At 39.0% G+C, this 27,667-nt stretch overlaps 1 protein-coding gene across 7 annotated transcripts in view; it reads left to right on the forward strand.

Moving 5' to 3' along the window:
- Positions 1 to 27,667, forward strand: part of RBM33 (RNA binding motif protein 33) — a 135,308-nt gene that overhangs the window by 6,491 nt on the left and 101,150 nt on the right. For all 7 annotated transcript variants that reach the window (XM_055347518.2, XM_019031288.4, XM_019031286.4 and 4 more), the window contains exons 2-4: positions 14,241 to 14,319; positions 21,930 to 21,978; positions 27,491 to 27,567. In XM_055347518.2, coding sequence (XP_055203493.1) covers positions 14,241 to 14,319; positions 21,930 to 21,978; positions 27,491 to 27,567 — 205 coding nt within the window. The remainder of the gene's footprint in view (positions 1 to 14,240; positions 14,320 to 21,929; positions 21,979 to 27,490; positions 27,568 to 27,667) is intronic.

Consider the following 27,667-nt stretch of genomic DNA (forward strand, 5'->3'; position numbering starts at 1 on the left):
GTGTGATCTCGGCTCACTGCCACCTCCACCTCTTGGGTTCAAGCGATTCTTCAGCCTCAGCCTCTCGAGTAGCTGGGATTACAGGCACATGCTACCACACCCAGCTGATTTTTGTATTTTCAGTAGAGACGGGGTTTTGCCACGTTGGCCAGGCTGGTCTGGAACTCCTGACCTCAGGTGATCTGCCCGCCTCGGCCTCCCAAAGTGCCAGGATTACAGGCGTGAGCCACTGCGTCTGGCCGACAGCTTCTTGAGTGTGTGTGTTGAAGGTAAATTTTTTGAGACAGACTCCTGAGTCTGAAGGAATTTTTAATTTTCACAACTTGATTGGTGGTTTGGTTGGGTCCAGAATTTTAGATTTGAGTTTATTTTTGTAAGATTTTTGGTGGTATTGCTGTGTTTTCTGGCATCCAGATCTGCTCTTGAGAAGTTTGAGGACATTCTGATTCCTAATCATTTTTTATGTGACCTTTTTTCATTGTAGAAGTTTTTAACAACATTTTCTCCTCTTTGTTTGACATTTCATCCCTTACACTCAGCCATTTAGAAGGCTTCATGGCTAGGCCAGGAGGTGGAGGTTGTAGTGAGCCGAGATCGCGCCACTGCACTCCAGCCTGGGCAACAGGGAAACGCTTTGTCTCACCAAAAAAAAAAAAAAAAAAAAAGGGTCTAGGTTCCTGGGAAAAGAAATGAGTGTCAGTTCCTGTAGATTTTAAGTCATGATGGGAACATCCAGTAGGCTGAGCTCAGCTCACTTGTCTCTTCTTGGCTACCCAAGTTTATAGAGCAAGCCTTTATAACTTCTGTAATAGGAGGGGTCCTATCTCATATCAAGCAGGAATTCTATTATGATTGATTTTTAAACCCTGAATGATGAAAGTTCGTTGAAAGACAAACAAATGACCAATGAGGACTACACTTCATAAACAAAATAAAAACTTCATTTTAGGGAGAACCTGTCCTGGGGCCCGTGTAACATAGGAGATTTTTAAAACAGTGACTACAAATTATTTCTAAAGCAACATGGTGTAGGAACTCTTTCTGAAAATTTGGCTTGGCTATTCAGAACTTAGTAGTTATGCTGTAAGGCTCATATGTTCACTTCGAAAGTTATTGGACATTACCTGATTTCTAGTTAATATTTAAATAAAGGATCTGGATTTCCTCATCTATAAAATAAGGAATTTTGACTGTTAGTGATTTGGACTAGGAACATATTATACATGAGTGTGATATTGAGGAAAAAGAAGGTTGAGAACCTTTGGAATACAAAGGTCAGCAAACTTTTTCTGTAAAGGGTCAGATAGTAAATATTTTAGGCTTTGCAGGGCAGATGAGTTTTGTTGGAAGTGCTGAACTCTGCCGTTTACCTTGAAAGCAGCCATAGATAATATATGCCTGAATTGGAATAGCTGTGTTCCGTTAAAAGCTTATTTACATAGACGGGTGGTAGCTAAATTTTGGCAGAAACAGGTGGCAGGCCCTACTTGGCCCATGGGCTTTGGTTTGCTGACCCTTAGATTAGATAATTGCTAGAACCCTATCACAAGCTAATAGTCTATGTGGTATCTTATCCAAGTCGAGGATTCTGGAAAAGAAAAAGAAATAGAATGGTAAGTAAAAGTTTGTGTTAACTGTAGATGTCTGATTGCTGCATGATAGAGAATTGTAGAAATCTAGTAGATATCTTCAGTCTTGAAGGAAAATTGATCCCCCTATTAAAATAGAATGTTTTGTACAATGTTTAGGCCTTAGAAGGAGATTTTCCAGGTAAGGAGGGCATTGACCTCTTTCGTTTTGCTCAGTTAATGTTTTACCCCTTGGCTTTCATGGATGTGCTGTTCTTCCTTTAAAGTTCTGGACTAATGTGGACACATTTTTTCTTCTTGGTTCTGTTTAATATGACTGCTATGAACTGGAACTTTAAAAAGTATTTGTATTCTAAAGGACAACAGAGGGAAATGACTCAGAATATATGAAGAATATAAACAGGCTGTACAGGGTTCTTGTGTTAGCTTGCCCTGCAAGATTTTGAGTCATTATTTCACTTAGCATGATGTCTTCAAGATTCATCAGTGTCGTAGCATGTGTCAGAACTTCCTTTTTAAGGCTAAATAATATTCCATTATATATCTATACTATTTTTTTTTAAACCATATATCCTTCAATAGACACTTGAGTTGCTTCCACCTTTTGGTTATTGTAAATAATACTAATAGGAGCTTGAGTATATTAATACGTCTTCAAGTGCCTGCTTTCAGTTCTTTTGAGTGTGTACCCAGAAATGGAATTGCCACGCCAGTCCTTGGATTTAGGGGCCAGTCTTAATCCAGAATGACTTCATTTTAACTAATTACATCTGCATAGATTCTATTTCTAAATAAGGCCACATTCTGAGGTTCTGGTGGGCATGCCCTTTTGGGGGATGTTGTGGTATGATAAAAAATGAATATTTTTTTCTGCCCTGGTTCCCTCGGCAGAACTTTGGAAACCCTTTGAATTTACTATCTTTTCTACACTAATGAGATGGCTTATAGCGGGGGTGGGGGCCCTAGATAGCTTTGGGGTGGGGGCTTGTCAGAAAAACTAACCCCATGTTAAGAGGGTTAGAACGTTCAGGCTCAACCCCCAGCCTCCCTTGAGGGGAGAGGAGCTGGAGATTGGTTGTAATCACCATTAGTCAGTGATTTAATCATCAGGTTTAGGGAGCTTCTGAGTTGGTGAGCACCTCCTCGTGCTGGGAGGGTGGTGCACCCTGACCCTTCAGACTGGCCCTGTGTACCTCTTCATCTGGCTCTTCATTTGTATCCTTTATAATAAACTGTAACAGTAAGTACGGTGTTTTCCTGAGTCCTGTGAATTGTTATAGTAATAGCAATGGGGGGAGGTGTGATAACCCCAGAATTTGTAGACTTCAGCCAGGGAGAAGTGTGAGTAGCCTGGGCACCTCATTGCAGTTGGCATCTGAAGTGGGGCAGCCTTGTGAAACTGAGCCCTTAACCTGTGGGGCCTGCCCGAACTCCAGATGATTAGTATTAGGATTGAATGGAGTTGTTGGTATTGCAGTATGATTGTGCAATTTGGTACAGTCAGCAAGTCAAACTTTTAAAAAATATTGCAAAAGATGGCTGAGTGAAGTGTAATAATACACACGCAGCATTTTAAAAACCAAACTTATTAACTTCTACCCCACCCTCAAATAAACCAGCACGTATATCCATCAATCCACAACTAATCCAGATTCAAAATACTGATGTTTTCATTGACTTCTCCTTCCTTGTTCTATTCAGTTAGTCAACATGCCTTGGAATTTCTAAATTGACAGTTTCTGGTTCATGCATTTGTCTTATTCTCCCTTCTGTTTCTTCACTGTGATGCTAACCACATTTTTTTTTCTTAATGGTTGGTTTGTAGTTATTTTGTTTTACCATTGTTTATGTTTTATCGATTAATTAGTTCTTGCTTCTTGCTACTAGATTACCCTTTCTAAACTGAGGCTGTGTTGCATATGAAGTATAGATTTCTTACGTTGCTTTTCTAGTAATGCCCCAAATCTTTACCACCTTTTCTTTCTGACTACTTCTCTCTATGAGTGTGCTTTCAACTTACCTGAACTCCTTGCTGTGCTCTGGGCTTGTGGAACTCAGCCTCTGTGCTGTTATTTCCCTGGAATGCCCATCTACTTGACAAAAATGTAGTCATTCTCAGCCTTCATCTCAGTTATTACGTAGTGTGTCGAACCAAACTTGATTTTCCCCAGCCCTCATCACATTGTATATATTTTTTGGAATCTTTACTCAAATTTAAGTCATTCATTAATTTAAGTTCATTTGCTTTTTTGCTGATAAATTTACATAATATGAAATTTAATACTTCATTAAAAATTTTATATATTGTCCTCTTTTAATAATTTTATTTGTCCTCACATTATATGTTCACATGGGTGCACAGATAAACATTGGTGGTGATGTTCTTCTCCTAGTTTTACAATTGTTTTTATCAGAGAAATTTGAGATGATTGTCATATCTTTGTGCTTTTAGGTATTGCAATAATATTTCATAATGATCATGTATTAGTTTGGTATAGATAATCAAGCTATTACTCTAATAAATGAGTTTTTTAAAAGTTTAAGGGAGAATAAAGAAGACCATAAATCCATAATTAATTCTGTGTGAACGGATAACTACCATTATAGCAGTTTGGCTTATATCCTGGGCACACGTGTACACATATGTTTTACATACACAGTGGTCATGCCATATTGTATGATATTGGAGAATTCCCCCCCATTATATTATTGGGGATATTTTTTCATGTCAGGAAACAGTTTGACTTTAAAATTCTTATTGCTGCCTAATATGTAACTACATGACTGTACTTTTATTTGACCTCTCTGCTCTGGCTTTTTTTTGTTGGGCATTTGGTTTATTTCTACTTTTTCCTATTAATAAAACACTTCTTGATGAACATCCTTGTACATATTACCTTTGTTCACTAAATGATGAACAGTATTTATCAAAATCTTGGGAGTCCCCGAGACTATGTCAGAGTGTCTGTGAAGTCAGACTATTTTCATAACGGTATTAAGGCTGTTTGCCTTTTTTTTTTTTTTTTTTTTTTTTTTTTTACTGTGCTGACATTTGCATCAATGTTGCAAAAGTAATGGTGGGTACATTCTCTGGTGTTTTAACATGAATTAAGGCAGTGGCAATTATTTATTTTATTAAATCTTGATCCTAAAGTGCATTTAAAAAATCTTTGTGACAAGTAGGGAGCATATGCATAAAGGACTTCTGTTTCGTACTGAAGTATAACAGTTGTCTTCAGGAAAAGTACCTGTCCAGCTGGCATGGTAGTGTGCACCTGTGTTCTCAGCTACTTGGAGGCTGAGGCAGGAAGCTCACTTGAACCCAAGAGTTCAGTCCAGTCTGGGTAACATTGCAAGACCCCGTCTCTTAAAAAATAAAAATAAAAAAAAAAAAGGTACTTGTTCAGTTTAATTGTGAGCTGAGCTAGCTTTTCTTATATCTTCCGTAGAACATCATTTTTACTTGAAAGGACAATTGACAGACTGTGGTTATTCAGATTTTAGTGCTTGGCAGATACATTCTTGAAAATGAAGTGAGCCTGTCACTTCAAGTAAAACAGTGGACATTATTTGTTGCCAATGATAATATGTAAGCTTTCAGACAAAAATGAGAATTTTGAAATACTTATATTTGATATTGTGAGCTTGAAAACTTCCCAGCACTTGAGGACTTTCCTGGTGAGATTGGTGATGTTGTTAACCAGTGTGATTTTGTATATTGGATAATGAAATGTGTTAGCATTTGGAGTACTACATAAATCAGGGAACCAATATTTTCAAAATGACCACTGCATGGTGGCACAAAATCATGGTTAAAGATCCAATAACAGTGCAAGACATGCTTGGACTTTAACATAACAGGGTATGAAATATTAATTGCTGTGGCTTCAGATTCTGCATTGCAGCCAATCTTTAAGAAATGGCAACTTTTTGATTATTAGTGTAGTATCGAAGAATATCTAAACTTGTTTGAAAAGACAAAGTACTTTTTACAACTACGTATTTATTTGGAGTCAGATTTCTTTCATGTGTTTCAGTCAAAAAACATACAGAGTGAGACTCCGTCACAGGAAAAAAAAAATATATGTATATATATATCTCACAAGAGATTGAACGCAGAAGCAGATAGAAGAATTCAGCTGTTTTCTACAAAGTCAGACATTAAAGAGTTTTGGAAAACTAAAACATATTTGTTTTATAGACTTTTTGTCATTAAAATATGTTGCATTAACATGTAATACTGATTTGTTTTTTAAGTTTGACTATTCTTTTTAAAATTATAGTCAGCCCAGTTTGTACCAGCTGACCCTTACCTCATTTCCCGTCTTCTTTACCCTCCTGCTCTAGTCTTTTCCAATAAAGGCCTTGAGTTACATACCGTATATTAGTTTATTTATTGGGATTACTGTTTGTCTTTTCTTACTAGAATGTAACCTACACAGGGTGAAGGTTTTTTTTTTGTCTTGTATGTCAGTTGTCTAGAACAGTGCCTGGCATATATTATGTGGTCAAGAAATAGTTGTGGAGTGAAGGATACAGGTTTCATGACTCTTCCTTTGTATTCATATTTTTTGCTTATCTTGCATTCTCTGATTTTGGAATGATTTCAGCAGCCACTTTCCTTAGCTATTTTATGGTGTCTCTCCTTTGGGAAAATACTTTAATTATTTTTGATGATCCTGGCCTCTAATTTTGGCTTTTGTAGATTTAACTCTGAAATTTCCAGAAAGTGCTACGTAGCACGATGTCAGTTAAATTTCCTTCCGGAGTGCCTGTGCTGATGCACAGTGTGAGATGAACACAGGGATTCCTAACCCTAGCTGTCCATCAGAATTAGTGGGAACTTTAAAAAGCAAAAAGAGCCCACTGAATCAAAAATCAGTGAGGAGGCCAAGGATTATATACTTGTTAACAAGGTTATAATACTTGTTATTAGCTAGCCTGGCAAAAAGATGTTCTGGTTTCAGCAGAATTAGATGCTCTTTTTTTTCGTTTTTTCTTATTTTGGTCTCACTGTTTTGTCCAGGCTGGAGTGCAGTGGCCATGCACAGGCATGAGCATGGCACACTACAGCTTCAAATTTCTGACCTCAAGCAATCCTCGCTTCTCAGGCTCCCAAGTAGCTAGGGCAACAGGCTCCAGCCACTGCACCCAGTGGATGCTCTAATTAATTAGCAATGTCTGCCATGGATGATTGTGATTAAGTACTAATTTCTTCGCTGTGTCTTAATGAGAAAAAAGCCACAAGCTAAATTTTTAGCTTATAAAATATTGGGACTTTGCTTCTGTTTTCATAGATAGGGAATGCTCCTTGTTTTCATGAAGCATGACTTTTGATGTTTTTAAATTCATTAAGAACTATTTTTTGGCCTAACGTGTATCAGGGACAGTGCATCCTGTACATTTAAAAATAATGTATATTTTGCACTTGTTGGTCCAAGTACCCTGTATTGTCTGTTAGGTCTAGTTGATTTATAGTATTTGAGTCCTCTATATCCTTATTAATCTTTTACCTGGATTTCATATTTGTTGAGAGTGGGGTGTTGAATTCTCTAAGTATTAATGTAGATCAGTCTCTTTCTCCCTTCATTTTTGTCAACATTTGCTACATCAATTTTGGTGTTCTGTTTCAGTGCATATATGTTTATAATTGTTATATCTTGATGAATTGACCCTTTGATCGGTATACAGTATTCTTTCTTTTTGAAACAATTTTGGATTTAAAAATATTTTATCTGATACTAGTGTAACTTTGCCAGCTGTCTTTTGGTTACTATTTGCATGAAATATCTTTTTCCATCCTTTCACTTTCAATTTATTAGTGTCTTTGGGTCTACAGTGAGTCTCTAATAGGCAGCATATAGTTGGAATTTTTTTTTTTTTTTTTTTTTTGAGACGGAGTGTCTCTCTGTCGCCCAGGCTGGAGTGCAGTGGCGTGATCTTGGCCCACTGCAACCTCCGGCCCACTGCAACCTCCGCAGGGTTCAAGTGATTCTCCTGCCTCAGTCTCCTGAGTGGCTGGGAGAACAGGCGCTCGCCACCAAGCCTGGCTAATTTTTGTATTTTTAATAGATACTGGGTTTCACCATCTTGGTCAGGTTGGTCTCAAACTCCTGACCTCATGATCCACCCGCCTCGGCCTCCCAAAGTGCTGGGATTATAGGCGTGAGCCACCGCGCCCGGCTGCTTGTTTGTTTTTAATCCTCTCTGCCAGTCTGTGATGTGACAGAAGGTAGTCAAGTGGGAAATGCCAGATGCCGGTCCTTCCAGTGGAACAACTGTTGACCTGGCAAGAACTGTTGGAAGCAACCGTTTTGGAACTTGAGAACCTAACATTGGTTTTCGTCACTGATGGGCTGGTACAGAGGCGCTCTCTGTTATTTTCATCCCCCTCTGCTGAAGCAGTTTCTCCTTCAGCTTTGTTCATTTTTCCTTTTTATTGGATGCAGTTATTTAAGGAAATCTACCAGGTCACTGGTTGATTAGGAGATAACAGAAGACAGACTTCAGTGACCACACTTAAGGAATATAATAAATAGTAGTTTTAAAAAGCCATTAAACAAATGGACAGCAACCTTCATTGTGTAACAGCAGCAACTCTGGGGAAGGAGAATCTGGTTTCTAGAGTTACTACATTGCAATGTACAGAATATCCAGTTTTAAATAGTAAATAGTAAATAAAATACTACATTGTATAGAAAGAAGCCTGAAAGTATGGCCCATTCATAGTAGAAAAAGAAATAGAAACCACAAGGATACCCAGACATTAGATTTACTAGACAGATGCTTTAACCTTCTTAAATGTGCTTAACGTGCTTTAGGAAACTATGAACCAAAAAGCTAAAGGAAATCTGGAGAATGATATATGAAGAAGTAGAGAATATTAATAAAGAAATTATTGGAAGGAAACAACTTCTGGAACTCAAAAGTACAGTAGCTAAAGTAAACTCTTTAGAGGGGATCAGTAGCAGATTTGAGCAAGCAGAAGAATCAGCAAACTTGAAGGTCAATTGAGATGATCCAGTTGGAAGAGCAGAACGACAAAACAATGCATAAAAATGAACAGAGTCTAAAGGACCTACGGGACACCACCAAGTGTACTTATATACACATAGGAGACCCACGAGAGCAAGAAATTGACAGAAAAAAAATTTGAGGAAATAATGGCTGAAAATTGCCAAATTCATATACAAATATATAGCTAAAAGATAGGAATCTGTACATCCAAGTACACCACACACTGGATATATTAAAACAACAGAAATTTATTCACAGGTCAGGAGACCGGAAGTCCATATTAATGTACCAGCAGGGCCACACTCCCTGTGAAGCCTCTAGGGGAGAATCCTTTGCCTCTTCCAGCTTTTGTTGGCTTCCTGCATTCCTTGGCTTATGGCAGCATAACTCAAGTCTTTGGCTTCACATGACCTTTCTCCTCTGTATGTGTCTGTTTGTCCCCAAATCTCCCTCTCCTTATGTAGACATCAGTCGTCATTGAATTTAGTGCCCTCTTTAATATCCAGTGTGATCTCATCCGAACTTGATTACATCTGTAAATAGCTTTTTCAGTTTTAGAGACAGGGGCTTGCTCTTTTGCCCAGGCTAGACTACAGTGAGTCAGTCATAGCTGACTACACCCTCTGCCTCCTGGGCTCAAGCAGTCCTCCCACTGCAACCTCCTGAATGGCTGAGACTACAGGTGTGCACCACCACACCCAGCTAAGTTTTAAAGTTTTTTGTAGAGGTAGGATCTGGATATATTGCCCAGGCTGGTCTTGAACTCCTGGCCTCAAGCGACTACCTTGGCCTCCCAAAGTGTTGGGATTACAGGCATGAGTCACTATGCTCGGCCTTGTTTCTAAATAAAATCACATTCACAGGTGGCAGAAGGAGGGGTAAGACTTCAGCATATATTTTTTGGGGATACAGTTCAACCAGTTATAAGCAGTTCTGCCAGCAACAGATTTCTTCCTGTTCATCTGTGAATGTCTTTATGAAAGATCATGTTGGTGGATTTGGGACTCTTTCTTTGAGCACTTTGAATAGGTCATCTTACTGCCTCTGGCTACTTCTGTTTTGATGAGAATCAACTATTGCACTTCCATTGTAGGTGATGAGTCATTTTTGTCTTGGTGCTTTCAAGGTTTTTTCTGTGTCTTTGGCTTTGAAACATTTTGACTACGTTGTGTGTGTTTGTAAATCATTGAGTTTATTATCATTTGAGTCTGTTGAGCCTTCTGGATGTATAGATAAATATTTTCCAGTACCTTTTGGAAGTTGCCAGCCATTATTTGTTTGAGTATTTTTTCCTACTCCTGTCTGTCCTCTCCTTCTGGTGCTCCCATTACACGTATATTGTTGTGCCTCCTGATGGCCCCACATTTCTTTGAGGCTGTGTTCAGTTTTCATTTTCTGATTTCTGTTCTTTGGATTATGTCATCTCTGTTATCTGTTTTCAAGTTTACTAATTCTGCTAGTTCACATCTACTATTGAGCCCCTCTAATGAACTCATTTTAGTTATTTTTCAATTTCAGAATTTCTATTTGGTTTTTAAAAATAATTTCTGTCTCTCTCTCTCTCTCTCTGTGTGTGTGTGTGTGTGTATATATATATATATATATATTTTTTTTTTTTTTTTTTTTTTTTTTTGAGACGGAGTCTCACTCTTGCCAGGCTGGAATGCAGTGGTGCAATGTCTGCTCACTGCAATCTCTGCCTACCCGGTTCAAGCCATTCTCCTGCCTCAGCCTCCCGAGTAGCTGGGATTACAGGCATGCATTACCACACCCACCTAATTTTGGTATTTTTAGTAGAGACAGGTTTCACCATGTTGGCCAGCGTGGTCTCATGATCCCCCTGCCTTGGCCTCCTGAAGTGGTTTTTTTTTTTTCTTTTTTTTCCCAGACAGAGTCTTGCTCTGTGGCCCAGGCTGGAGTGCAGTGGTGTGGTCTCGGCTCCCTGCAACCTCTGCCTCCTGGGTTCAAGCAATTCTCTTGCCTCAGCCTCCCGAGTAGCCGGGATTACAGGTGTGTGCCATCACATCTGGCTAATTTTTGTATTTTTAGTAGAGATGGAGTTTCGCCATGTTGGCCAGGCTGGTCTCGAACTCCTGATCCACCTGCCTTGGCCTCCCAAAGTGCTGGGATTACAGGTGTGAGCCACTGCACCTGGCCTATTTATTCATATTCTTTATTTGACCTGGCACTGTCATCATATTTTCTTTTGGTTTTTTGATCATGGTTTCATTTAATTCTTTGAACATATTTATAATGGCTACTTACAGATCTTTTTCTCTGAAATCTGACGCCTGATCCTCTCACATGCAGTTTATGTTGCCTGCTTTTTGTTGTTGTTGGATTATAGGTTATATATCTTCTTGTTTCTTCCATATCTTGTAATTTTTTGTTGAAGTCTGGACATTTTAGATAATACATTGTAGCAACTCTGGGTGCTGGTCTCCCTGTTCTCCCACCCCTGGGCTTATTACTGTTATTTGCTTCTTCACTCCTTTGTTGACGGGCTGGGTTATTTTAATGAAGTGTTCACCCCTCCACCGAAGCTTCTGATGTTGCTCCGCAGTGACCACAGCCTTGGGCATGCCCAGTTACCCTGGGATGGTTGTCATGGCTTTGATTGTCTCTCTCTGAGCACACCTTCCGTAATGCTCTGGGGCATAAATTGCTTTATAAATTGAGCCCATCACATTCAGGCTCCTTTGAATGGATACTGTCCATGGTTCGTGTTTGAGATTTGTTCTGACCCAAGCAGGGGCCCTCCTAACCTGTCTGTGTCCCCATTTCTCTCCAGCACAGCAGCTCATCTACATTCTGGCCATATTTCCAGCTGCTTTTACCACTCTCTTCCCAGTTAGCTCTTACCAGAACTCTCCCTCACTGTTTTTGGGAGCACTCTTTGGCTTGAAGTCAGTTTCTTTGGAGAGTTTTGGAGCACTCTTGTTCTAAATGTCTGCTTCCTCACCCCCCACCTCTCTGAGCCACAGCATTTGTGCTGTGGCTGTGGACAGTGGTGTACCAGTCTCTGGGTGATACCCTTGCCTTAGGAGCTGAGTGCCTGGGAACTGGGGGAAAGCAGCAGCCCCAGGTCTCCTCAATTTGACTTTCTTGGTGTGGGACCCCCAGCCCTTGACCCAGGGCAGGGGTTCTCTGGGCCCAGCAGTGTCTGTCCCATGAATGGGACCTGAGTGGAAGAAAGGAGCCCACATGTCTCACTAACAGTAACCCAGAATTCAGCCTCAACAACGGGTAGGTGGGGGTGGGATGGAAAATGCGGAGGTCCTTGTCCTCCAGCTGGGAGCTGAGTGGGGAGGGCGTCCTGTGTTCTTGGCTGCACTGGTCTGGAGTGGAGTCTTTGCATTACTGAGTTTCAAGGATGAAGAGGGGTGGGTCCTGGTTTAAAACCCATTAATTCTTGCTGCCATTCTTGCCAAATTTTTGGTAGATTTCTGGAATAAGTGTCTTTTCATTTGTTGTATGTCCTTAGAATTATTCTTAGAGACTTTAAGTATTTTATAAAACAGTTTTCACCAGGCTCACAGGGAGAGGACCCATGGAGCTCCTCATTCTGTCATATTGGAAGTGGAACTTCTTGAGGCTATTAATTCTTTAATGTCTTTAATTCTTGGATTTTCTTTTCTTTCTTTCTTTCTTTTTTTTTTTTTAAAGCACTTGTTCTGTTTGGTAATTGTATTAGGCCATTCTCACAGGGCTATAAAGAAATACTGGAGACTGGGTAATTCATAAAGAAGAGAGGCTTAATTGGCTCATGGTTCTGTAGGCTATACAAGTGTGGTGTCAGCGCCTGCTCAGTTTCTGGGGAGGCCTCAGGGAGCTTTTACTTATGGTGGAAGGCCAAGCAGGAGCAGGCACTTACCTTACATGGCAAAAGAAGGAGCAAGAGGGTGAGCAGAGGCAGGGAGGGGTGCCACACTTTACAACAACCAGTTCTCCAGAGAGCTCACTGGCTATGGTGAGGGCAGCACCAAGCCATGCCGGATCTGCCCCGGGACCCCAACGCCTCCCACCAGGCCCCACCTCCAACACTGGGGATTACAATTCAACATGAGATTTGCAGAGATGTATATTCAAACTGTATCAGTAGTGTTTGGTAAGAGTATATATATTACTTCGGTAGAACTTGATTGATTTCCAGCTCCAGGCTCGGAAAATTCCTGAGGCTTTATAGGTGTTTATATCATCTGGCCCTACCTACCCCAACCACTTGCCCCTAGGTAGACTCTTTCTGGGGAGAGAGATCTATGTTCTGCTGTCTCTCAAATTTCTTTGCTTGTATGTATGTCTGAGATGAAAACCTTTAATTTCAATTCTTTGTTTACTAGGAATAAAAATAACTTTGTCAGGTGCCACCCATTTGTCAGTTCTTGTATTTTAAAATACGTTGTCAAATTTAGTGTTCCAGCAAATTTATGAAGTAGATAATAGCTTCATTTTTACAGAAAAAGAAACAGGCCTCTAAAGGGCTCTGCTCTTAATTGCCCTTTCTTCACTGTCCATTTCAGTAGCTACTTGCCACACATGGCACCAAGCACTTGGAATGTGGCTTGTTCACATTGAGATGAGAGATGTGCTGTGTGTGCAAAATAAGCAGTTAGTATGGAAAACCTGTAAAATATGCTGTTAATATTTTCTGTATTGATTACACACTATGATTTTTATATATATATATGTGTGTGTGTGTATATATATATACATTTTTTTTTTTGAGGCAGAGTTTCTGTCACCCAGGCTGGAGTGCAGTGGCGTGATCTCAGCTCACTGCAGTTTTGCCTCCCGGTTCAAGTGATTCTCGTGCCTCAGCCTCCCAAGTAGCTGGGATAGCTGGGACTACGGACGTGCACCTCCATGCCTGGCTGATTTTTTTTTTTTTGTTTTTTTTTTTTTATTAGAGGTGGGGTTTTGCTATGTTGGCCAGGCTGGTCTCAAACGCCTGACCTCAAGCCGATCCATCCACTTCGGCCTCCCAAATTGCTGGGATTACAGGCATGAGCCACCGCGCCCAGCCATACATACATACTGTGATAATATTTTGGATATAGTATGTTAAATAAAATATATTGTTAAAATATCGCTGTTGAAGTTTCACCTATTTCTCTTTACCTTTTATAAATGTGGCTACTAGAAAACCTCGAATTAGGTGTGTGCTTATATTTCCGTTGCTCAGCACATCTCTGCATTATCTCTGTTTTGCTTAAATGGAATCTTAGCTTTCCATGATTTGGAAAAGTGTGACGATTACAAAAAGTATTATGAAAGTCTCTAACTTTTTAGCATGTCACATTTTTTTTCTTTCATGCAGTAAAAAAACACTCAAAACCCATTTTATAAAGAAAACACTTTAATAACATTTGCGGTTTTTTTTTTTTTTGAAAACCTGTTAGTGATTTTTCATGCCCAATAATGTTCAATAAGTTGGTTTTCTTGGATAGCTTTGTGTTTTTAAAGATGTTTCATTATTAAAAATGGCTAAAGTGTAAAATGATAGTTACATATGAAACTTTTGTAATTTAAAATGTCAAGTCAGGAATCCTTAAAAAAGTTGTTTTAGTGTTTGAATTATTTGCATTGTGTCTATTTTAACTTAGTAAAACTGACTTCAATGGACTGTTCTCATAGATGATGACTTTGACCAGTTTGATAAGCCTGGCGCGGAACGGTCGTGGAGAAGAAGAGCTGCTGATGAGGACTGGGACAGGTACGTGCACCCTGTGCTTCACCTAGCTGCCTGTGCCGGTCTCTCTCATTCTGACACTTGGCTCCCGAGGGATCTTTACTGAACACAGCACCTTGACTACCTGGTGCTCTCTCTTGAGTGGGGCTGTCCCTCCTGAGCTAAAGTGAAGCTTCTCCATGCAGAAGGCTGAGGTGTGCTCCTGTTCCAGGCCTGTGTTGTGTGGAGGGCTGCCAATAGATCATAGGTCTTCTGTCCTTTTTCTTTGTTTTTGTACAGTAATGATACTGACTTTCTGGACACCCAGAACCATTACTGGAGTGGCCTTGTGCCAGAGTTCTTTAAGCTCTACTTTGTACTGAATATCTGGCTACACTTTAACGTTTTTTCCATTCTAATATGTGTAGATGGTATTTCACTAATTTTAACTTTCATTTTCCTGGTTACCAGTGAAGATGAAAATACCTGTTTAGGAATGGATGAAAATGACCTGTTTAGGAATACACACAAACACAATTTAAAAATCCACAGTGATGATAGATGGTAGTTTGATATAGTGGTTACCTCTGGCAAGGAGTTATAATAGAGGTTAGAGATGTGTTCTGGGAGAAATACACAGTGGGGCTTAATCTGGGTGGTGGGGCTGAGAAATGATGGTTATTCTTTATAACTTTTTTAACACCTTAAATACTGTGTTGAGGAAATGTAACAATTACTTTGAAGCTGCAGTCAATTTGAAAACTGCAGTGTCACATCTGGAAGTTTTATAGAATAATCTAACTTGAGAGCTATGAGGCCCTTACAGTTCACATAAAGCTGATTGCTCTTTAGTGACTCATGCAGTGTATTAGTCAGGATTCTCCAGAGGAGCAGAACCAAAAGAATATATGTAGAAAGATTCATTATGAAGGACTGGCTCACGTGATTATGGAGACTGAGAAGTTACATGGTCTGTAGAATGGTGTAGTTCCAGTCTGAGTCCAGTGTTCTGTGAACCAGGGGAGCCAGTCATGGAAGTCACTATCTGAGCCTGGAGGCCTGAGAACCAGGAGCACCCATGTCTGAGGGCAGAAGATAGCTCAGCTCAAGAAGAGGGTGAATTTGCCCAACTCCAACTTTTTGGGTAATGTCTGCCCACATTGGTGAGGATGGATTTCTTTACTCAGTCTGTGGATTCATTGCTAATCAGCTCTGGAAGCACCCTCATGGACTTTCACAGAAATAATATTTTGTTAGGTAGCTGGGCATCTCTTATCCCAGTCAAGCTGTCGCACAAAATCAGCCAGTATGCATTCTAAAAGTTAGATAGTGCTTAAAAACGATGTCTTTCCTAGAAAAGAAATGGTCTTACTAGTAAGTACTAAAGCTAGTTTTGATTAAAAGACTGTGATGGTGAGCTGAATAAAATATTAAGTGGGTCTTTCAGTAGCTTACTCATTATTTGGAGTTCCTCTTTGAATGGTCTGTTCATATCTGTTTTTCTTTTGGGTTGTTTGTCTTTTGTTTATTGATTTTAGGGACTATTTATATTATACTTACTGGAAATTTATTTTTATTGTTTATAGATATCTCCTCCCAGTCTGTGGCATGTGTTTCCTTAAAAAATAGTCTTTGACTAGATTTTTGAAAAGAATACAGTCAGATGTATAATCTTTTTTCTGTGTAGTTTTTTATTCTTTTTTTATTAAAACATGAACAAAAATGTATTTGGAAACCCTTTTCAGACTTCCAAGAAAGTTGCAAGAATAATACAGAAACTCCCACTTGACCTTCTCTTACACTCATGAACTGCTTTTTGTCAACTTATGTTGTCATTCTAATTGTTTACATACATGGATATATTGTATATGTAAAATTTTCTTTCCTGTACCATTTGACAGTAGGTTGCAGGTGTCATGCCACTTCCGAATGCTTCAGTATTGTTTAGCATGTATTTCCCCCAAAACAGGAACTTTCACTTATATAAATATTGTATAATTTTTAAAGTCAGGAAGTTTATCAAACATCCAGTTCTATATATGTGAGGTTTATTGTTGTTGTTTTGGAGACAGGGTGTTTCTCTGTCACGCAGGTGGAGTGTAGTGGTGTGATCATAGCAAGCAGGAACTCCTGGGCTCAAGTGATGCTCCTGCCTTGGCCTCCCAGAGTGCTGGGATTGGCGTGAGCTAGTGTGCCCTGCCCAGTTGTATTTTTATTCTACAGTGGTTATTCAGATTGTTTTCAGTTGTCTCAATAATTTCCTTTATACCCCCAAAAGAATTTTTTGTTCTGATTCAAGATTCAATTCAGGATCATACATTGCATTTTTCTTTCATCATTTCTTAATGTGGAAGAATTCTGTAGCCTGTCTTTTATGACGTTGACAGGCCATTTATTTTGGATTTGCTGGTAGTCCATCGTGACTAAATACGGGCTGTGCGTTGTGGTCAGGGTAGATGATGTGTGGCCTCCTGAGTGCCCACTTCAGGAGGCACAGGAAATTGGTTTGTGCTTTTTGTCCTTAAGAAATTCTTCCCTTCCTTGTATTCTGGATATCTCCTGCATGTGTCTATGAAAGTTGTAATTTTTTTAAATAGCTATACAGTCTGCCTGAAATTGATTGAATTGATTGATTTTTAGTTACTAACAAGTTCAAGCATATGTGAAAATAGACTAGTACAGTGAACCCAATGTACCATCCTCCAGTTTCACCAGTTATCAGCATATAGCCAACCTCTTATCCATACTCTCTGCAACCCCCTCAAATCACAAAATTTTTGAAAAAATTTCAGAATATATTTTTCTAAAAAATAAAGGATTTACAAATATAGCCACAACAGTTACTATATCTAAAAAAATTCCTTATTACGTAAATATCTTAGTGTTTACATTTCCGATTGTCTTTTATATTTGTGTGTGTGTCTATGTATACGTATGTAGACGCATATATATCTACATATGTATACACACATATTTTAAATATATGTATTAGTATACTGTCACTTACACAGTGTGGATATGTGTCTGTGTGCTTTTTGATGGTTTGAATTGGGCGCACATGGTCATTGATGGGTATGTCTTTCAAGTGTTGTTTCATATACAGGTTCTCCCCCATCTTATTTTAGTTCCACGCAATTTTTGTTGAAGAAGCAAGGTAGCGTGTCTTCTAGAATTTTTCCTTTTGCTGATTGCACTCCCTGAGGGGTTTTTAGTGTGCCCCTTAGCTGCTGGTATTTTATGTGAGTTAATAGAAGTGGATGGGATTCAGGTTTGAACTTGGGGGAGGGGCCGGGGTGTGGCAGTGTAGTAAGTATTGCTGTGTTCCTCATCGGAAGCTCCTTGGGGGCTGGTGAACTTCACGTGGTGATACCTCCGCTTTTCCTGTTACCTGTAGTACTAGTACACTAAAATACTACCTAATAGTACTGTAAACTAGTTCGTTCTTCTGAGGTAGAGATTACATAGAAAAGACAGGGTAAGTGATTGAGTCTTTCCTGTTGTTTACCAAGTTTCAAACTAAGAAGTCAGCCCTAGCACTTGGCAGGGATGAGTTTTGTTTTTGAATCATTTTGAAATCATAGATTTAAATGTTGGTTGTGTTGAATCCATTGTCGTTTCGTATCTTTATTGGTGGTTACGTTGCCTGATATTTTTTCAATTGGAATTTCTTCAGGTTGGCTCCTGTGTCCATTTGACATGACTTTAGACGTCTTTGGCAGCTGTCTTGCTTACTGCTATGATGGAACTTGTTTTGGTCATGGTGTGAGACGGTTCTAGGTTTTATTGTTTACCGTATTATGAATTGCAGTTGTCTCATATTGTTTGTGAACAAGCTCTTTTTTTTACTGTCTTCAGTGACATGTTTGCATCTATGAAGCTTTTGCCACATGTATTTCTTTTTTGATGTTTTAAGCATAAGACAGCCTCTCTGTGTGCTGCATGACACAGAGAGAGACACTTGGAAGGTGAGAAGAGTGGGTCAGGAATTACTATGGTAAGTTCTTCTGCCATGCTGTACTGGTAGTGGTGTTGGGAAGAATATGATGTCATTGCTGAACCAACACCTGAAATTGTGTTTTTTTTTTTTTTTAAAGATATGAATGTCTCATGTGTCCAGGCAAGAAAGAGATACCCACTCAAAAAGTTTTTGTTTGTTTGTTTTTGTTTTTTTGAGACAGAGTCTGCTCTGGAGTGCAGTGGTGCGATATCAGCTCACTGCAACCTCTACCTCCCAGGTTCAAGCGATTCTCGTGCCTCAGTCTCCTGAGTAGCCGGGATTACAGGCATGTGCCACCGTGCCTGGCTAATATTTATATTTTTAGTAGAGAAGGGGTTTCACCGTGTTGGCCAGGCTGGTCTTGAACTCCTGGTCTCAGGTGATCCAACCACCTCAGCTTCCCAAAGTGTTGAGATTACGGTGTGAATCACCATGCCTGGCCCAAAAAGTTTTAACTGAAGAAATTTAATGACGGGTCTATTTACAGGCCAGGCTTAAAGAACTAATGAGTTCATTCCCATCCAGGGAGTACCAGTTCCTGCCCCGGCCTTGTGGGAAGTGGTGTCCTAGGGCCCAGTGAAGGCTGTTGGGGGAGGGATACTGTAGTCTCTGTTTCTTCAGGTGAGAAGGGAGGGGCCGGTCTTTCCCCTCCTACTTGGTGACGTTATGTTGGTGCCTCCCAATGGGCGAATCCATCTGGAAGCCAGAGGTTAGGACCGGCTGTGCCAGCTGCTCCTGGAGGACACAATCCAGCCACAGAACAGGCAGGTAAGACGGAGAGTGGACTAGAATGGGGAGGACCCAGAGACTACAGCCCCACTTACAGTGGTCAAGTTCACTTCTGGTTTTGAAAGGCTGTAGCCAAGTGGCTGACAACAAATACTTGTTTCCTGAAAAACGTCTTTGAGGATAACTTCTGTTTCTAAGTAAAAATATACTTGCTTTCAAAGAGCTCATTGTCTATAAGCTTTAATAAGAAATGCCTGCCAGAAAGATTGTTCGTACTCAAGTAGTGATTACTGGTGGAATCTTTAGGGAACTCTAGAATTGAACACAGGAAGCCTCTTCATCAGCCCAGTGCTTGTTTGATTTCCTAGAACACTTACTGCTGCTGCCAGCCAGAGTGACTGCTCACTCCTTTGAAACTGCCAGGTGGAGACCAGTCATTTCCATTAGTTCATTGTTGTTTTTGGCAAGAGTGGATGTAGTTTTACATATGTAATAAGTTTATTCCTTATGTGTACATCCTTTGTGAGGGTCCAGCTTTACGATGACAAGAAGAAAAGTACGTGTAGTTTCTGTGGGGTGTGTGCATAGTAGTTAGGACTTGGATTCTCTCACTGGTGTCACCACTTCCTAGCTGGATGACCTTGGGCAAATTAGCATCTTAGGGTCTCTGTTTTCACATTTTGAAAATGGCAACGGTGTGTCTACCTGAGAGGGGTATTATGTCAGTGAAAAGCTCATGTGTGTGGAACATGTCAAGTGGTGCCTGGCACAGAAGTGCACTGAGCGGATGCTGTGGATCGCTGGGGCTGCTGTTTATACTTGCTGTTGTTCTGTACTGAATCCCACTGTCCCCCATCCTGTTTCTTATTAGCCATGAAACAAGTACTAGTCTTCATTTTCTCTACTCATTTTATAGCTGATATACTTACTTATCTTTTTAAAAATGTTTTCGTTGAGAAAAAATAAGTAGTTATTAAAGGTTGATTTATTTCCATGTACTTGTCAGCAAGAGGCACAGATACTTTCTAGATTTTTGCTTGTATAATTACTAATGCCTGTTTTTATGACTTTGTCAGTTTGCCCTGGGAAACTGGCATCACATTCCATTTTTAGTTACTTAAGGTGATGGTATAGACGAGTGCCTGTCTTTAAAAGAGTTGCTTGTGTGTTTTTGGTTATCTGGAATCAAATTTTCAAATGGGGTTATTGTAAATGTTGTTGACTAGACAGCATTGTTTTCTCCCTGCCTCTGGAGGGTAGTTGGAACACTGAAGATACAAAAATTGTATTTGATAGATGATAGTGGTTTTAAAATGTTGGAAGAAGCTATATGTTGTTCTCTTATAACTATCGTATAGGAGTTTGTGAAAGATTGTTTTTCAAGGGCTGTTAAGTTCTTGTCCTGCATCTGTCACTGCTGTGTGACTTTAGGCAAGTTATTTCATGTCCTATCCTTGTTTTCTTTATCTGTAAAATGTAATATAGGACTTACTGGAGGATAACTTAACGAATAAAGTCTTTCGTGCATGAATTAAATGATTTGTCAGGTTGTTTTTAGTTCTAAAAGGCGTTATATAGAAACATGCATTTCATTATAACTCCATATATGCATTCCCGGAGATTATAGTATTCTGCAAAGTGGCATGCTAAAAATAAACACGATTTTTTGGTAAAATAATGGTTTTGCTGATTTCTCAAAACCTATAGAATTTTGTAACCAGAGCCCCTATTAAAAATAAAGTAGCAATTCTAATAAGAATATTGATGCAGTTAAATTTCCATGAGTATTGGCACCTAGAATTACAGTCCATCTAATTGTATTTCCTCTTTGTATATTTCTGTATGTTGACTTTTAATGATATTTGCTTCCAAGAGATTGATTTCCCCAGAATTAAAAACATAATCTAGTGGTAGCCATTTTTATCAACTAAAAAATCTTGTTTCTAATAAATGCAGTGGAAAATGTCTTCTGCTTTTTTATTTGCTAAGCGTTTCTGTTTTAGTTGTAAAAATAGGGAGAAAGCCGGCTTCTAATCATTTAAAACAGAAATATGCTGGAAAAAATTGCAAATCACTGATACGACATCCATGTTATACAAAGCTAATTTCCCTTAGTTACTGTGATTTGATTTTATGTTCTTGCTCGTTTTTAAAATTTTTTTTTTTTTTTTCAGTTTCTTTTGGTTTGATGAATGTCAAACGGTCTTTAGTGGTTTTGGTTTTTATCTTCCTAATTAATTATATTGTGCATCTTTTCCTTCTTCATTAAGGTTTTTAAAGATAGGAGAAAGCTTAGATATGACTTACTATATTACAGTTTCTGCTTTTACTGATTATTCAACAGACCCAAAGAGATTAAGATCCCATATTAAGGTACAAAACTAAGATTAGAAGTATAGTGAGACACTACCTATAGCAAAGCCTCCCCATACTTAAAAAGATAAAATGTTCTCTGTGCATTTGAAAATACATTTTTATTATTAATAAAGAAAGAGGAAAGCATAGCAAACTTAATGTAAAAGTATCCAAGCTGGCCGGGCATGGTGGCTCATGCCTGTAATCCCAACACTTTGGGAGGCCAAGGCAGGCGGATCATGAGGTCAGGAGTTCGACACCAGCCTGGCCAACATGGTGAAATCCCGTCTCTACTAAAGATACACAAAATTAGCCGGGCATAATGTAATCCCAGCTACTTGGGAGGCTGAGGCAGGAGAATTGCTTGAACCTGGGAGTCAGAGGTTGCAGTCAAGTGAGATTGCACCATTGTACTCCATCCTGGGCAACAGGGTGAGGCTTTGTCTCAAAAAAAAAAAAAAAAAAAAAAAAAAGGTACCTGAGCTGTAGAGTTCTTGGTAAATTTCCAAGTGATCTACAAACTTGCAAGTCTTATGGGAATAATCATTGACATGTCTCTTTTTTTTCTCCCAAGTGAACTTGAAGATGATTTACTTGGAGAAGATTTGCTATCTGGCAAAAAGGTAAGAAGTTTATGTCCTTCTGAGATGAAATACTAGTCATTTAATTATACTTAACATATAGCAGTAATCACTTATACATGGGTTTCATTACTGGAAAGTTGGGTATAGATTAAAATTTTGTGAACTGAATTATTTTTTAAGTGCACAAGGAATTGACTGTTTATTAGTAAATTCTCTGGTAATTATAACTCAAGAAGTAAATCCTTGAAGATTAGTTCCTACTTTGTACAAGGCACTCTGGCAGTTACTGGATTGTGAGAGCGTTAACATAGAGTTGTTCCTTGCCATAACAGAAAGTCACATTTGGAGGCGAATATTTTGCATACTTGTTCTGGATTTCACTTTTTGGAGGCATTCAGAGATAAGCTTAAAGGTAAACATACTCAAATATAATAAACATTAAAATAAATAAAAGTCTAAAACCTAATGTAGGTTTTTCTAAATCTTTTTGATGAAGTAAAAAATTTGTATATCTATTTATATATATTGTGGGTATATGTGTGTGTGTGTATATATATGTGTATATATATACCCACATATATATATACATACACGTGTGTATATAGATACACACATATATACATATATATACACGTGTGTGTATCTATATACACACATATATACATATACATACACGTGTGTATCTATATACACATATATACATACACACATGTGTATATAGATACACACACACACACACACACACACACACACACACACACACACAGAACCCTACCAGTATATTTCGGACATTATAAAACACATAAAAGTAGAATGTAAAGCAAGAAAGTGAAATACTACATTTTTAAAATTTTATTAAGTTTAAAAACACTTTCTGTTCTCATTATCAAGATAGTTTAGGCTTAGTTTTTTTGTTTTTTTGTTTTTTTTTTGAGACACAGTCTCACTCTGTCGCCCAGGCTGGAGTACAGTGGCACCATCTCGGCTCACTGCAAGCTTCTAGAAGTGATTACTTCATCATTAGCTTGCAGGTGGCCTGGCTTTGGCCTAACCCCGCTTTCCCTCCTTTAGATGGCTCCGTCATCACTTCTAACACTAAGAGTTAGTGTGGTTAGTTGTAAATCCACCTGATTTAATAGGAGTAGACTGAAATACATCCATATAAGTTGAACATGAAAGCCCGGTGAGAGAGCCTCGTAGTTGGTCCATCTTGTATTGTAGTGTGACATCTGGAGTGTGAGTGGGATGCTCAGTCCTTCTTTGTCATGGCCACTGGGGGAAAAGGCTCCTGTTTTTATACTCTATTGGGGAATTATTTTGCATACTCTTCTAGGTGCTCTCACTTGTATTTTTGTACCTAAAGTGGCTACTTTTTTCTTTGTATTTAAGATGCTTTAATGGAGAATAAGTTAGATATTAAAAGGTTTAAATGTAGTAAAATACTTTGACATGAGGTTGGATTTCTATCTCTAGGCAAGCCTCATGTCATGGTTTGCCCTGTGTTTCTTTCCAGAAAGCTGTGATAATTCCCTTTTGATTTACATGTGACCTCCTCTCATAAAAGCTTTGGGGTCAGTACTGTTATCAATAAAGATGGAGAAATACTATTTGGTTTGGACAGTAATGCTGACTGTTCTGGGGGAAGTCATCTTACTTTTCTCAGTTGAGCTGATTGTCGTAAGTTGCTCATGTGGGCTGGAACGGGAGCATGCCCAGTGACAGTGCATTCCGACGCCTCAGTGGAGGGGCTGCATCTGCTTTGGACGTTTTGGAAGTGTGTTTACTTTGGAACAGGAGATGTGTCTCTCATTTCCTCTTCTCTGTTCTTTCCTAACATAAAATAAATGCATTGTACCTTATAGGAATCAAGGCATTGAAAATATATAAAAAAAGAAAGCCTTAAAAAGATGTAAACAGTCGTGACTAACATTTTGCCATCTGTCTTTTATTCTTTTCCCATGTGTTTTTAAATATGACCGAAATACAGGCTGGGCATGGTGGCTCATGCCTATAATCCCAGCACTTTGGGAGGCTGAGGCAGGTGGACCACTTGAGGTCAGGAGTTGGAGACCAGCCTGGCCAACATGGTGAAACCCCGTCTCTGCTAAAAATACAAAAATTAGCCGGGCATGGTGACACGAGCCTGAAATCCCAGTTACTAGGGAGGTTTACTTGAACCTGGGAGGCGGAGGTTGCAGTGAGCCGAGATCACGCCACTGTACTCTAGCCTGGGAGACGGAGTGAGACTCCGTCTCAAAAAAAAAAAAAAAAAGAATTATAGATATAAAACGTTACTTTTTTTTAAATTTAACATTGTATCATTGGCTTTTTCCCTTGTCATTAGGGTTATTTTAAAATATTTTATAATGGCAACATAACATTCAATGTTTGTATATGCTACAGTATACCTAGTCACTCCTGTGTACATTGAGGTTGTTTCCAGCTCATTGCTTATGACTTTTTTAAACCTTTTTTGTGGAAAATCTCAAGCATATACAAAAGAGGAGAGAACAGTATCGTTTACTCTCAGGTGTCAGTCGCCCAGCCTCAGCAATTTTTAGTTAAAGGCTGTTTTGCTTCCTGTTTACGTACTCACTCCCTACCTCCTGAATTATTTTGATGTAAATCTCAAGCATTATGATGATATTTTAATGGACAAATCTTACTATGCTTTTGGGATTTTTTTCTTAGGAAGTTTCTGTAAAGAGGAATTCTGGCCTAAGGGTGGAAACATTTAATGGTTCTTGTCTTGTATTGCCAATTTACCTTCCAGAAATGTTTGATCCACTTATGTTCCTAGCAGCAGGGAATAAGCATTGCCCTCAATTTTCCATTCCCTGTTCGATACTACTTTTTAAAAAGAATCTGTCAGTGTGATAGATGAAAAATGATTTTTGCTTGGTTTAATTTCTATTTATTTGATTTCTAGTGAGAATGGAATTTTTTTTCACGTATTTATTAGCGAGTTAATTACTACAGGGTCTATGAATGGAGTTCACATGATGAGTACACTGGCTGCCTGAACAATTTTTTTCTCCCACTGGGGTCCCCACGAAATGCACAATGATGAGCCTTTGCTTGGAGAGACTCCTAAGGCACAGATAGCCCGAGGGAGGCGCATAGTACTGAGGAAGGCACACGGGTCAGACTGTCAGGGACAAGTTCATTCGTGTCAAGAAGGTTGTTAGGGCTCAGTTTTAAATAATTAAGGTTTCAAACTGAGGATAAAGCAGGCTGACGTGACCAGGCTAGAGCTTTTAGGAAGTGGGTAAGAGTGAGGTGGAAGTTGGCTGCCAGCTTGCAGTTCCTTCTTCAGCTTTTGTATTTAACTTCATCAACTCGTGTTGGACAGACATTATCCTGTTACATTGAGGTGGCTCTGTTTCATAGATGCCTGTGTTGGAGAATGTTTTGGGAACCATTTTCTTCCCAATTTTAAACTCTGGCTATTCCATGAAGGTTTTATGTTCTTGGGAGTATTGGAGAGAACCATTCTTTTTCTTTCATACTTGTTGCTCTCCCCATGGGAGAAATGACCTGTTTGGAAAGATTGAGAGAAAGGATTTCACTAGCATCTGTGGCCACTTTATCTTCATCTCTTGGGATCTGTGGCCCTGATTTCCTGCAGACCATCCTGAGCAGAACCCCCTGGAGCCCAAGAAAACCGTTCACTCCAGTTCTTTAGGATGTGTTGAAATCAGCTTTGGCCTCAAGGATGTAGCCCAGCTCTCCATTCCAGCTTTCTCAGTGAAGTGGATATTGTGCTTATCACCTCCTGTGTCTGTTAGTAGGATTAAAAGCCAGAGAGGAAAGTTGAATAATCCTCAAAGGAGATTTGACTCCCACGAGGGCTCACCCACCACAGTACACATTCCCTTTCTATTTGCTTGATGCATTCTTGGCTCATTGATTTTTGAGAAATACTAAGAGTTTAACTAAAAAGCTCAGAGAAGCAGCCTCTCGAATGAAATTTGTCTCTCATTGAATTATTAATTTTTAAAGCTTTCCTGAAGTTTTATTTACTGAGTTGGACAGCCAAACTGAGGTTTGTCTGTGGTAGGCCTGGCTCATAGCTCTCACTTTCATAATGGCATCTCCTTTCAGTGTCAGAACTGGCCCTGTGTGGATGACAGATTATATGGTCACCTAACGGAAACTTCATTTTCTTTTTTTTTTTTTTTTTGAGATGGAGTTTCGTTCTTGTTGCCCAGGCTGGAGTGCATTGGCTCACTGCAACCTCCACTTTCCGATTTCAAGCAATTCTCCTGCCTCAGCCTCCCGAGTAGCTGGGACTACAGGCGCCCCTCACCACGCCTGGCTAATTTTTTGTACTTTTAGTAGAGTCAGGGTTTCACCATGTTGGCCAGGTTGGTCTTGAACTCCTGACCTCAAGCGATCCATCTGCCTTGGCCTCCCAAAGTGTTGGGATTACAGGCATGAGCCACTGCGCCCAGCCGGAAACTTCATTTTCTGTCAGTAAGTCCGTTTTGTTATCACACATATCTGTTCTCCCTTCTGCAAATAAACTGAGTATGTGTCCTGTGTTATTTTATTTTTATCTTATTGTGGTGTCAGTGATTAGGTTGAGTCCTGTGCGACTAAGAAGTGCTAATAAGATTATTTTTGGCTATCAGAAATACTGTAATAAAGTATGCAGGTAAGTTTTTATAAGGTGTAACTACCAGAAAAAGACTGCTTGTTTGTTCACCTTTAAGAAGAAAAGCAAGTTGATTTTTCTGTCTTTACTTTTTAAGAATGAATATGTGTGAATGACAGTGTGTGTGTGGCTTTGACTGGCTTTCGTGAAGGGAGTAGTAATTTGTATATACCATTTATACATATAAGTAATTTTAAAAAGGGAGGAAAGTGTGAAGTAGTATGAATAAGTAGTGAGACAGTGTGAATAACACCCCCCCAACCTAATCTAAGATGCTCAAATATATATAACCTAAGAAAACCTGGAACTCTTGACAGAATAGCTAGGCTTTCTCTCCTTATAGGTAGGAGTACCATCAAGAACAGGAGTGGGGAACTGAGCTGCTAACATTTATTTTCATATGTGATCTGTATTGGAAAAACCAAAGTTTTATAGTCTCATTTCAATTTAATGATTCAGTTATTTAAAATCTTATTTCTAAAATTACACTTTTTGTGTTGTTCAAAAAATCTTTAGGTTTTGGATATTAGCATGTTACATTTAGTAGTACCTTAAGGATATCTTTCTTTTTTTGTGTATTATAAGGAAGTATTATTTGTTCATAAGCTTCCACCAATGGACTTCTTACCTTTTCTCTTTTGTGTGAGAATAAATGTGATCGTTACACTTGCTGTTTTTACATTTAACTTGCCTGGGCACCTGAAGCTGAGCCCAGGAGGGATCCACATGCCTTGGGTGGGATTTCTTGATTGTCCACTGGTGACCAGAAAGCCTTCCGGGTGGCAGACGTTTTAATATAAGGCTAGAAACAATTCAGTCAGTGTAATTTTGTGCTTTTTAACAAGTCTTTTTATGGAAGTGACACACATTAATTATATTTCTTATTTTAATTAGAATCAGTCGGATTTGTCAGATGAAGAGCTAAATGATGATCTTTTGCAGAGTGATAATGAAGATGAAGAAAATTTCAGGTACTCAATATTACCTCATTATAAATGTTCTTTATTTAACTAAATTGATAGGAACTGTTATTTATAATTATAATGGAATATAATTGAATAATGTAGCCTT

The sequence above is a fragment of the Gorilla gorilla genome, chromosome 6 (genome assembly GCF_029281585.2).
Source record: "Gorilla gorilla gorilla isolate KB3781 chromosome 6, NHGRI_mGorGor1-v2.1_pri, whole genome shotgun sequence".
NCBI classification, from domain to species: Eukaryota; Metazoa; Chordata; class Mammalia; order Primates; family Hominidae; genus Gorilla; species Gorilla gorilla.